Raw genomic sequence first — 13,479 nt, 5'->3', positions numbered from 1 at the left:
GTCCTGTTGAGTATAACAGCTGCTCAGATTTCGGCTAAGTTGTAGATGTGTAAATGAACGGTGAAAACGCGAGTACAGCAAGCGATCCATAAAGAAACTACTATTCTGGGCGAACGCGCTGGTTCAGTTGTTCAGCGCAGGATGACAAAAGAGCTGTACAGGTGCGGCTATAAGACTGTGAACAATACTTCTGTGTTTAAACTTTCATAACTTCGTAGATACATCAGAGTAGGCGCCTTAGAAAAGAAAGCTAAAAAATATTAGGGTACAGAGAAAATATTAGGGCTTCTTACATGTACACACGAGCCCACACGAGGTATTTCGCAATTCCTAATAATCGCCAGTTTAGGCGTGAGAGGAGCTTGAAACGCAAAGTCAGCTCCATTTTGTTTTTGATGGCGAGTTAGACGGCATGTGGCGCTACGTGGTATTCTTTCTTTCATACCCAGAAATTCTAGATAAGCGGATTTTCTCAAGAGGTTGTTGGTTATTAAAGCAGTTTTCTCGCATATCGTAAGACTGCAGCATAACAATCTTTATATACGCAGATCCTTCATTGGGATTCTTCTAGTTTCCTATTTATTGTCACAGACGCATCCGATCGATTTCCTATAGCGTATTTTACACGATTGATTGAGTTGAGCAGCTGAGTTGAAAACCGGTTACTGGGCTCATTTACACCGCAGAGTCGGGTCCGCGAGTTGAGGGAGCGAGTCCAGTCAACTCCTCGGCAGGCGGTAGGTTGAGTCGCTCAACGCCAAAAGTAGAAAGCATATGAACCGGATCGAGTTGAAGAGTTGGGTTAGTGGGAAGAGAGGCGATGACTGCGAACCTGTTTTTCGCTTGCGCCGTCGCGCCTCCGAGACAGCTGTTTCGATTCCGCAATCTTGGAGGCTGCCACTGCCCTCTTCCGCTGCGCTACTCGACGCTGCAGTTGAACCGGTCTCAACTCGCTAAATTCGAGTTCATGTGAAAACGTAGTCGTCGAGTTCGGATGACCTTGCTCAATTCTATCGCCTGCCTCGCCGCCGCCGTTGGGTTCATGTAAACGAGGCTTATGGCAATCTTACCTACTAGGTGCGAGTGCATAACAAGCTTCAAAATGAACGTTTTGCGGCGCATCGGGAGATTACATCACTCGCATCAAATTTGCTCACAGATTTCTTACAATATTTCACAGTTGGCTCACAAATACTGCACCAAAGAAACCCTGTCGGTTTTCTTTGACAGTCTTACCTATTCGTTGAGAGCCCCGAACAAGCATTAGAAATAAGATTTTGCTACGCATCGGAAGATAAGACCACTTGCATAATTTGTGCTCATAAAACCATGTAATCATATTCAACAGCTGCCACTGATGTTGTCGAAAACGCATCCCATATGTTTTCAATGTCAGTCTTAACAACTCGTTCAAAGAGACGATCAAAACAAGTATGTTCATAACAGTGTCTTCGAATGCTCTACACGTGCCAAAGTTTTGCCGAAGAACGCTGGACGTGTCATTCTTGCCTTTCAGATTTGCAGCTTTGCAACATGCTCAGTTTGTGTGTGGCAAGGTGTTATTGTAGAGCAAAGAATGCAATCACAACTTGCTCATACTGCCTTGAATTACCTTCATTTATCATCGCTGTACACTCTACCCGTGGCACTGGTAAGTTCTCACAAAGTATATTCAACTTCATCCTTGATTTAAAGTGACTTATCAGGCATCTTGAAAGCGTCGTAGGCTGCTTGTCCTGCTCAGCACAAATTGCGCAAAAAAAAGAACAGGAAAGTAGGAACGCAATTTTTTTTTTTCGGCTCCATCTTCATAATATTACAGTGCCGGTTAGGTTGAGGGGAGAGAGGGCGGTTAGACGTACCCTCACGCCGCAGCGCTTCGTGCTGTTTCCAAACAGTAAAATTAAGAAGAGGCGGAAACGGGCTGCTTCATGGCCCCATAAGGAACCTGCCATGAATGCTTTTCAATTCCATCGTTTTCAGTTGAAATTCAAGCAGCAAATGCACATAAACAAATACCAAAAGAAATACGTTTAACAGAAAAAAACAACGTTTATTTGTGCTGTTGTCAGCTAAAGATAGAGAACACAACAAAGCTTGCCAATTTGTTTTTAGAACTCCTCTACTTTTGTTGGCGTGTTTCTGTAATGACCAGGTGTAACTTAATCTCGCGATCACAGTCGTAATATTCCTTACAAGTTTCTTGCGATGGGACCTCTTTTGCGCGGTATCTGAGGTACTCGTGGCTCTAGCCTGAAGAAATGAACCTTCATGCTGCTGCTTTAAGTGTGACGCTGAAAATTTGGCAGCACCTTGCTTATCCTTCACATCGATGTGTTTTGCTCGAGTCTAATTTTACATATGCGCTTTCAGATACTGGCGCCTTTCATGTCGTTATGCGCAAGGTGGCGCCAGGCCGGTTCTTCTTTCTCACTCTGCGGTGCCCATTTCCTCCACTTGGTGGCCGTCGTCACGGACTTGCTTCTTGCTACCACGGCAGCTGTGAGTGCGCAGATTCTCATTACGTGGGGTATCCGTAGGTATCGCGCATTAGAAGAATTATGAGCATGAGAAACCCCAAGAACGCCCGGGTGTGCCCTACCTTGTTTCCGTACATTTCTGACGACCGCACTGCTTGCTGACGCTAGAAGACTATTCACAGTTTTGACTAGCGGCACAGACACGAGCAAGCGCGAATCAGCCACTAGTATTATTCATTAATTTTCAGGGTTTAAATTTGGGAGAGACGGGAGCAGGACGCAAGATAAAAACCAAAACTGAAAAGTTAATGAATCAGTGCCATTTTTATACGGTGACACAACAAAGTATGACATTAAACGAGACAGAAAAAACAAGCTCTCATGAGGAAACCTTCCTTTTTGGTAATCGAAATTTTCGTATTCAAGGGTAGCACAGGGGCTCCGACGCGATTGTCTTACGGGCGATCATCAACACTGCCGCTGCGCCATTCCTCACCCCAGAAACAAAATTTGTCAAAACAGTTTCGCAGCCACGCAATTTCAACGCCACAGCTCCAGCCGCGGCGCCGCTACCTTGCGCACAAGGGAAACAGGTGCAGTGTTTCTTTGTTCTTGTTTGCTTTTGGCATGAAGGTTATTCTTGTTTGCTTGTTTTGTCACGCTTGTTTTGCAATATCTTCGCCATTCACCGATCTCCGGGTCCTACCCTAAAAGCCTTTATGACTTCGGCAGACCTTTCTTAAAATTGTAAATGTTTTTGTTATTATTATTAAACCACATGCAATGTTTACCTTCCTAGCGTAGCCAAGGTGCAGCATCGGCATAGGGTTATGTTCCGTTGGCCTATTTTTGAGAAAATAGTCCGAGGACACTTGCTTAAGTGCATACTACTCTTACATGGTGACATGCACTCGTAAATGTAGCGCGGTGGCGAGGTAGTTACACCGGCAGTTTCCGAAAACTTACTCTTGCATTTGCGCGTGCCATGAAGTCCTTCCTGTGAACCGCAATGGTCCACCTGTGGTTCTTAGTGCTTAGTCGGTGTTTTTAGTACTCGACAGAAAGCGCTGCAAGCTGAATACGCCACAGCGACACAGCTGCTGACGCACGTTCTGTTCGTCGTAACGGCGGTCAGGAATCTTTTTTTTTTCTCTCCTTATTTGTACATCCATAAATTACACGATGATGGCCCTATGAAGTTCACTACATCTACGTGGTGGGCACAGAGATATTTACACAGTCAACAGCGCCAGATACACATACAGGTAGTTCCACCTAAGACTTTAAGCTATTTTTAAAAATAGGATTTACAGTTAAAGAGCGCTTTTTCCGGCATAGCGTTGCCACCGGTGTAAAACATCCGAATACAGCTAAGCTGTGCTAACTAGCGGGCTGTTTGCCTAATATTTGATAGCTAACTTTTCAACTATTACTGTTAGGTTCCTTAATTATTAAGAGGCCTGTAGCCCACCTTCATATCACTAAGATCCATATAAGTAATATCCATATAAATAATATCCATATCAGTTTTGTGGCTCAGTTATGGTTATGGCGCTCGGCTGCTGACACGAAAGACGCGGGTTCGATCCTGGACCCGGCGGTCGAATTATGATGGAGGCGAAATTCTGGAGGCCCTTGTACTGCGCGATGTCAGTGCACGGTAATGAACCCCAGGTAGTCGAAATTTCCGGAGCCCTTCACTACACGTCCTTCAAAGCCTGAGCCGCTTTGGGACATTAAACCGCATTAACCAAACTAAACCAAACCATATAAGTTTTAGAATTTCGGAAAGGGATTTCCCTCGGAGCTGTGGCCCAACGAGTTTTGGCTACATCGTGTAAAAATACACGCATTTTTGGGAAGCTTGCAGGCAAAGCAAACTCTCCAGTTCACGTTACTCGTCTAAATAGCCAAAATTGGTTGAGCCACAGTGCCGAGGGTAACCAAATTTTTGAATTTGCAGAAAGTGATACGAATGACAGCTACATCGGGCTACGCTGCTATCAATAATTAGGGACCTAACAGTAATAATTAAAAAGTTTACTCAATATTGGTTATCCAGTTTGCTGGTTAGCAAGTCTTAGCTGCATTTGGATGCCCTACACCGCTTACAATGCGCATGCCGAAGAAGCTCTCATCTAACTCAAAAAGCCTCTTTTCACAAACTGTGTAAGGTCTTAGGTGAATCACCCTGTATACACGCCCTATGCACACACGGACGCGTTTTGGCAGCCAACAGAAAATGGAGGCCGGCCTCTGTTTTCTGCAGTGCGTGCTCGGCTATCCCTTTCGAGACTGTAATAAGATGGTGTATAGGTCCGCTTTGATTAGAAACAGTCCCCATCAGTATTTGCACCTAGATATTGGTTAAAGGTAAGCGAATACACCCGTATTCTGTTTCAGGCCATTACGCCTCCGAAATTTCGGTACTCGTATGGCGTAGCTAAAATATTACATCAATTGCCATTCGATGCTGCCTCTGTGTGGAGAAAAGGCTTTTGCCAACACCTAAATAAGTCTCACTCTTCACCACGATATTGTTTAAAGCGCCGCCCCCATTAAACGCGAGACAGTCTTTTTTCAAATTCGGTATCAGCCTGGGTTTCAGGATGAATTATTGTAGCGATAGCTACATTACGGTAGTATTTCGAGCTTTCAGCGTGGCGGCGTGCCACCCTGTGGCTGCGCCAGCACGCTGTCACGTGGTTTGTCACGTGGTGCGGAGCAGCTGCCGGTGGCGCGGCGCCGTGGCTGATCACGTGGTTGGCCACGTGACCAAGTTCCACTCGGCCAGCTGTAGCTCTCGCGTCACTCCAGGTTTAACCAGAGCTAAACCAGCTCCAATTTTTATATTCCGTCACCAATAACTGACGACTTCTTCAAGCACCACCGCCTTGGAATTACGTCTTGAATAGGTGGATGTCTGTATGCTTCGCTGCATAAGGTGAAAGAACAAACCAAAGCGTAGCGCCACGTGTCCAGTCGTATTTCACTGCTATCAGTTGGAATTAAAAGCATGCTTTCCTCAATGATGCATCTGCAAGAGCCAACATCAGTTGCATAAAGCGGCTACTTGAGTTACTCAAACCCTGCTGTTACGATCTTTGATTCCTTGTTTGGGGCTTTGGGCCTGTTCATGTGATCGCGGTGTGCCACAGTGTGTGCGTTAAATTTGTACAAAGTTTTCTTGCATCCTTCATTGCAAAAAAGTTTTCTGTACTTTATTTTAGTGCACGAGAAATGCGTGAATGTTTCCCCTACCGCAGTATCAGGTTCACATAATGTTCACGCGCAGCGCAGGCCAGTACGCGTGCACAGGTCTTTCACTGACCATATACTAACATTCCATGTGAGGCCGAAAATTGGTGTGGGAGATGAAATTTGTGTTTTAAAAAAATTGCAGTAATCAAGTTGGCTTTTGCAGAGGCCACTTCGATAACCTCCGCAGTAGTTTTCTGCGCAGTAAAACCTGCGTGTACTATTATATGGCTTTCAAGAACAAGTAAATCTTGTATGTGATGACGCCGCAAACATGCCAAACATTAACTCCAGGAATAGCTGTCATAATGCTGTGCGTGATTGCGTGGTTAATTTACACATTTCTTTAGCATCTAGCTCAACTTTTCGTAAGGATAAATATGTTATGGGCGGTTACCTCGGGAAAATGCCATACCGACGTCCATGAAATCATTCTTGGGACTTATGATATGTGATTGTAAGTATGTTCTTATGTTGGAATCCGGCAAGTGGATGCGAAAAGCCTTAACATTACTGCTAACGATGCGCTAACACCTTTTTTAGGTTGTAAATGTCAATGTGAGGTCGTAAACGCCTTTGCTTTCCTAGCAGCTTAACAGATAGAAGCAGCAGTTTTTTTTTTTTTGGAGTGGCATTTTTTTCTCGTCCTTATTGTGACCCTTTTTATACCACAACTGTCAAATCGGACTCTCAGCTTGATTGAAGGAAGCATTGGGGCATCACCGCCTGCACTGCTTCGCTTCCAGATGAACTAATGTCGGCATCTGCGCCATACTCGCCAGCACGTTTCTTGCGAGGGAATGGGGATACGGCAGCCGGCATTCGCATTGCAACTGTCGCACCAACGGGCCGTGTCCCCGTCGCATTTGCATTTGCCTTAGCCTTTTCGGCGTGTCCAGAAGCTGTTGTAACCTCTAACCGACATCTGAGCAAGCCGCCACTCCACTATTGATGCCGTCACCAGCTCAGCCTCTCATTCAACATTCAATGCGAGTTTTCTCCGTAGTCAAAAGAGCGGATGGCGATGCATTGTTTTTATTATTAAAAATTAAGAGTACGGTCATAATGAGCAGCCGCGGTGACTCAGTGGCTAGGGTGCTCTGCAGCTGACCATAGAGACCCGGGTCCCGGCCGGGCGGTCGCATTTCAATGGAGGCCAAATGCTAGAGGCTTGTGTAGCGTCTGCTGTTAGTGCATGTAAAAGAAGACCAGGTAATCGAAATGGTCTGGAGCGGTCAACTACGGCGTCGCTGAGTCTCTTTCGGATGTTAAACCCCATAAACCACAACCCGCACAGGAACAAAACAATCTGGGTTCATAATAAATACTGCCTTTGCGTCCTTACATTTGCTATCATTTTCTCCTCGTCACATGTGTTGTTTCACAGCCGTCTTTTTCATATGCAGGACCGGCTACAATACGCTCAGAAAGATTTATGCTCTATGGCTGTGACGGAGGCCATCGTTCTCACCACCGTAATGGGATGCATTCTTTTCTCTGGATGTCTCGACACTCCCACAGTGACGTGTGGCGGGAAGCAGGTACAAAGATTTTCCTGATGCCTTTACTGTAAAACTGAATAGTACGTGAGAAAGCCCTGCACACATAATTAGAAGGGCTGCGAAAATTATGACCACCTGCGGTTAAAGAACCAAAAATTGTCGAAATTTACGGAGCCCTTCACTACAGCGTCTGTCATAGCCTGAGTCGCTTTGGGACGTTAAACCCCGCTTGATCATAGATGATACATTTGTAGCTCTCTGCAACTGATTTAGATCCATTAATACAAATAAAATATCAGACAACGTGAATATGTGGCTGTAAATATGGGTTTAAAGATGAGATGCAACTGTTTATTCTGACCACAGGTATAAGGATGCAATATTTCGTTTATCAAACGCACCCCAAAGTGGTTCTTACTCGACAATAATGCAAAACGCAACGCAATCTCCAGAAACTAGCTTAAGGCCGAATGAGTGGGCGCACTTCCTGTCAGCGTCATTGTAATCGAAGGAATGCGGGGCCATATGCTGTAGCCACAAGGCACCTACCATGCTGGGTGTTCTTGCCAGCAGAGTTTCTCTGCTAAGATCAATCAGGATTTTAAAAAAAAATGAGAAAGTTGCTCGGCCCTCAAGTCAATTTAATGTTCTTTGGTGTACTGTAAAGTAAAGGCTAGTATTTTTTGTCGTCCTTTTATATTAATTAGTCGCCCTATTACTTACCGTTTTAAACATGGTCTGAAGCATCAAGTGTGAACCAGAAAGCCGCATAACGCCATGAAAATGATCTCACGCAGATTATTCCTACTTGGTATAGTAGCCTCAGCGTAGGTGCTTATATGCGGCCGAAAAAAAAAGCCTGTGGAATCTCATATATCGGCGGACACCTGAACCGCGCCGTAGGGGAAAGGATAAAGGAGGGAGTGAAAGAAGGAGGGAAGAGGTGCCGTAGTGGAGGGTTCCGGAATAATTTCGACCACCTGGGGATCTTAACGTGCACTGACATCGCACAGCACACGGGCGCCTTAACGTTTTGCCTCCATAAAAACACAGCCGCCGCGGTCGGGCTCGAACCCGGGAACTGCGGATCATTAGGGCGCTCGACTACAGATCCGGAGTTCCCGGGTTCGAACCCGACCGCGGCGGCTCCGTTTTTATGGAGGCAAAACGCTAAGACGCCCGTGTGCTGTTCGATGTCAGTGCACATTAAAGATCCCCAGGTGGTCGAAATTATTCCGGAGCCCTCCACTACGGCACCTCTTTCTTGCTTTCTACTTTCACTCCCTCCTTTATCCCTTCCCTTACGGCGCGATTCAGGTGTTCACCGATATATGAGACAGATACTGCGCCATATCCTTTCTCCGAAAAATAATTAATATTATTACTATTTTCATAAATGGTAACAAAAAATACCACATGGCAGCGTGCTCTGCGCGTCCGAGTTCATTCAAATACAAAGCGCTCAAGCATGCCTCAGTAAAGCGCTACCAGAGTCATCAATTCTGCGCAGACGGTGACGCGGCTTCGCGTTTCTGTTGGCGCGTCGCGGCGAATTCAGGCCCAGAGAGCATCCTCTCACGTGGTACTTTTATTAATTTTATGTTCTTTCATTGTTGCCCAATTAAAAAGTCTACGCTAAGGCCACCAGGCCGGAAGCACCGGGGCCGCACCATTTCCGGCGCTCGACAGGTTTACAACTCACAAATCAGCTTTTAAAGCCAGGTTTAAATTGTTAAATTATTGCTGTACACAAAAATATCAACGTAGTCGCAACGAAACATAACTAAGGCATAACTCCTAACATCATTAACTCAATTTTAATCCGGAAGAACGCATTCGGTTTTTATTTTTGTTTTGCTCTAGTTTATCCAGAACAATATGTATAAGGGCGCTGTATACTTTTTAAAAGCCCACTAAAGTCGTTTTCTTTTCACATTCGTTTCTCTAACTTTCAATGCTTCGGAATATGAAATGACATTTCAAAAATCGTATTAAATTAGAAAGAATATTTGTTCTAGATGCTTGTACACATTAATTTTTTGTTCACAGGTTCAGGGCACGATGGAAGAACTTCGACGATCGGTGCTGAGTAGGCTGTTATACACCCTCGTGTGGAGGTACGAAACTAACCTCTTCATTTCTCAGCCCATTTATTTTCCCAGCGTTAGGTATAGGCGCTCCTCTTACTGCAATATATATTTATTTTACCTCGAAGAATTTCTCAACCCAGCAGCTGTGTATGTGTGTGGGATGTGCTAGGGGATCAAAATCTACAGGTGAAGACGTTTCAAATCGCTTTTAAAAGAAAGCGGCTTAATTGATACATTCAGCGAGAGCCTACCTTTGGCCTTATCCGGTAACGTTTTCTTCTTTCTGTTTCTCTCTGCACGACGGCGTCGCTACACTTTCTGACCCTTCTCCTCTTCTTTCTTCATTTTTCTCTCGTCTTCCATCTCTTCTCCTTCTTCGCTCCGCCTTATTTTGGTTGTTGGATTCGTTTGAGTGCGCGATATGCTTGTGCGTCAGCCTATCGGAAGCGAAACTCAGTAAGAATGTAAGGCAGTCGCAAGTCTTACGCGGAGGAAGTGGCGGTTTAGCGCTGGAAGCGGACTTGTTATTGCAGTTCAAGTTTCACCTTCTTCGGCGATGAAGCCTTGGTCTGGGTGTGTGAGAATTGTGTGTGTGTGTGTGTGTGTGTGTGTGTGTGTGTGTGTGTGTGTGTGTGTGTGTGTGTGTGTGTGTGTGTGCGTGCGTGTGTGTGTGTGTGTGTGTGTGTGTGTGTGTGTGTGTGTGTGTGTGTGTGTGCGTGTGCGTGTGTGTGTGTGTGTGTGTGTGTGTGTGTGTGTGTGTGTGTGTGTGTGTGTGTGTGTGTGTGTGTGTGTGTGTGTGTGTGTGTGTGTGTGTGTGTGTGTGTGTGTGTGTGTGTTTCTTTTAAAGATAACATTGAAAGCAGTGATAGAAAAAATTCTGGGGGGGGGGCACTTTGTTCACCGAAAGTGTGGTGAGGCAAAAGCCTTCAGCGTGGTGTTGCTGCTTGTATCACTGATGTGTGGCTAAGATGATAATTAAGTACACAATTGTTTGTGAATCATTAATGCTGGAGACACTGGAGGGCGTTTGGGAGGCATCCGTCTGATTAGACACCTTTCTGCGAACATTCTTCAGCGTCATAGACAAGAATTATATATGCGATGGCAGGAAGTAGCATAAGTCGTTAGCACGCTCGGCTTCGGAACGGAAGGCTGGTAGTTCGGTTCTAATCATGCTCAAAGATTTTTTTCGTTATCGAGTTGAAGAGCTTAGCAGACGGACGGACGGTATGACGTCACTTCCGTTGTCGTGACTTCCTGTTGGCGATGTAACGGACGGACAGGATCTCGACCGGGAGTATGAGCCATTAAAGGCTTTCACCTTGATATTCAGTGTGCAAGAGCTTTTACGAAGCCGTTAAAAATTGGAATCGAAATCAGCCCCCAAACAAACACTTCGAGACAGAAATTTCCGAAAGGTAGGCAAGTCTGAGCATGCCACCAAGATTGAGTGTCACTGGATCGAAGTCCATTTGGCAATGCAGTTCTTGAAGGCGAAGAATGATTTGGATAAAACTTGATTTTGTAGAAACATCAGATTAACAATGCCGGTTGATTATGCAAGTTTTCCGAGGGCTGGACAGTCCAGTAAGAAAGAAACTTTCAATGGATTCTTTGACAGACGTCAAAGCAGAAGTCAATTGAGGTCTATGAGAAATCTGAAAAATCAGTCGATCGCCGCAAGCTTTCTCACCGCGTTGGTAATTAGCCGCCCGTCACTTTGTGCTTAGAAAATCGCCACCATCTTTATTCCCTTTAGTTCTGCCTCGCGTAGGTTTGCAAAGGCTGCAAAGAAACAAATTCGTTTTAAGGAAACGCAAAACGCAGTAACTCTCTCAAGTCTCAATGCAACATGACACCGTTGTACCGCCAAACTACGGAGGGCCATTCTAGCACGCTTAGCAAGCGGAGCAACAGCGGCCTCGACGCAGCACAGAAAGTACAAAAGTTAAAGGTAAAGGTGAATCTGCAAGGAATATCTGCCGCATCACAATATATGATCGTTTTACCTAGCAAAAAAGTTAGACGGTACTGTACACTTGCACTGGCTAATGCCCTCGCTGAGCTACCTAATAAATAAAAAAGAACTGCCCTATCTCCTTTAAGTAATGTTGGAGGATCTTTACAATATTGAAACGCGCTGCGTGTTGTTTCGACTGCGGCTGCGTGAGGCAGTTATAACCAACAAGAAAAAAAATAGCTGCAAAATGATACGCAGGCCACAAGTGAAGCAACACCGTATGAGGGACACTTGTTAAACACTTCTGCAAATGACAGCGTCCTTTAAAATTGGGCGTCTACTTTACCACGTCCCAGTAACATTTCGTAAAATACAGCTGCTTTCGCTAGTACCGCGCTGGTCGCTGCCCTTGTAGTGTAGACATCTACCACTGTGCTCTATGGCTCATGTTCTCAGACTGAAAATGTAGCACTTGTGAAGTCCAACTTTTGTCTGTGCACAGCTCCAACTTGGTCGACGGAAATAAAAAACACGTCAACGGAATTGAGCCTTTCCATAAATGTGCAGATTTAAGAATGCCGAGGCAATACTGCTGCGTGGCGTTGTGCCGGCTCAACTACGCATCCCGTGCTAATCTTCGAATAAAATTTGTTATGCATTGATTTGACGGCTTCATGTCTACACATTTAATTCCCTTTTTCACTCAGGCACGTATGGAATGCCACGCGAACGGGGAGAGTGGCGCACACCGACCTCTCTGCCCTTGATGAAGGTCTACGGTGCCGTCCACAAGTAAATCGCCTCGACAAGCTCCAACAAGAGTAAGTACCACAAATGTCTCGACAATTTGAATGCTTTCAAGGCTGTTACGCGTCTGCTCTAGGTCGCCCTACATAATACCTACACCTGATATACACGAGCTGCACTGCAATACGTCACAAATCAGACGTTTTTTACTGAGCTTGGGAAATTTAAAAAGAAACAGCAATGGTCTGCCCACAAGATTTGCCTCAGTCGCACTGCGCCACGCTTCAGCCTTCAACACATTAACGCCAGCATGTTCCGCAACCTCCTCCTGAGAAAAATATCGAATTCTGCGCCGTAAGCTTGAATTTGCAGGAGGGCTGAGCTGAAGTCACCCACGTTCCGAGCCCGGCTTGTATAGCAAGGAAATCTAGACTGCCATTCGAAACTAGAACTAGGCAGTATGACTAACCTTAGTAGTTTTTCTGCTTTGCTGGTTGTGTTCGGTCATTGAACTAATAAGAGAACAAATGTAGTGCCGCAAGCCTCGTTACGAGAAATGGCAGAAGACAGTGGGTAATCAGTGCTGCGAGCAAAATGTTCGAATACATGCAATATTATTGAGTCCAAATGTAGGTACTTTCAGCAAGCTGTTAAACGCGAACAAGAAAACTGAATCGCGTACAGCAAAATTACAAGATCATAACCAAGCAAATCTAAATTCTAGTGCGGGAACATTGTTCTTTAGAAGTGTTAATCAAGAATGCTGGCCCTCCCTCTCCAGGACATATGTTTGTGTTTTTGTATTTTCATCTCAATTTTCTTGTTCGGGTTTCATTCCTTGCTGATAGTACATAGTACAGCCCTTTATTGAAAGTAGTTTCGGCAGTGTCGTGCACCACCTCTACAGTCCACCACAGGACCTCTCAGTTCTGCCAACTATCTGTTATAACGCCACCTTTTCTTGTAGTTGTAGCGTTAGTGTTTTGTATGCTTGACCACGCCTGAAGGCCAAACGCTGCTATTTATTTCTTGCTGCCTACACACTAAAATACAACGAATAATTTTTCTTCATCACTGCTCGCGGTCATATCGTGATTTGACTTATCATATAAGTGAACTGAATTAAAGAACTCGTAACCCCCTCTAGTCGGAAATGTGCTATACCCTGGACGTTTAAAGGCATTGTCACCACAGCGCCCAGCCGCAAATTGTTTTATGGAAACATTGTTTAAAAGCAGAGTTAAAACCATTTCATTCAAGTGATTTGGACACACGCCTCTGCTTTCCTGCCCTGCCTTAGGTTTTTATGCTCGCGCTTAGTCGAGTAGCCTTCACAAGCGAAACATCCCTTCAACGAGTATAATTATAATTGGTTTTTGGGGGAAAGGAAATGGCGCAGTATCTGTCTCATATATCGTTGGACACCTGAACCGCGCCGTAAG

General features: G+C 45.1%; 1 protein-coding gene across 2 annotated transcripts in view; it reads left to right on the top strand.

The window, feature by feature from the left end:
* The window catches only part of LOC144132604 (multidrug resistance-associated protein 1-like), a 119,882-nt gene that overhangs the window by 22,519 nt on the left and 83,884 nt on the right, over window positions 1-13,479 (top strand). For both annotated transcript variants that reach the window (XM_077665134.1, XM_077665133.1), the window contains exons 3-7: window positions 1,517-1,651; window positions 2,374-2,502; window positions 7,145-7,279; window positions 9,290-9,357; window positions 11,998-12,111. In XM_077665134.1, the coding sequence (XP_077521260.1) occupies window positions 1,517-1,651; window positions 2,374-2,502; window positions 7,145-7,279; window positions 9,290-9,357; window positions 11,998-12,111 (581 nt within the window). The remainder of the gene's footprint in view (window positions 1-1,516; window positions 1,652-2,373; window positions 2,503-7,144; window positions 7,280-9,289; window positions 9,358-11,997; window positions 12,112-13,479) is intronic.

This window comes from Amblyomma americanum, chromosome 5, assembly GCF_052857255.1.
Source record: "Amblyomma americanum isolate KBUSLIRL-KWMA chromosome 5, ASM5285725v1, whole genome shotgun sequence".
Classification (NCBI taxonomy): domain Eukaryota; kingdom Metazoa; phylum Arthropoda; class Arachnida; order Ixodida; family Ixodidae; genus Amblyomma; species Amblyomma americanum.
This window is presented reverse-complemented; position numbering and strand designations above follow the sequence as displayed.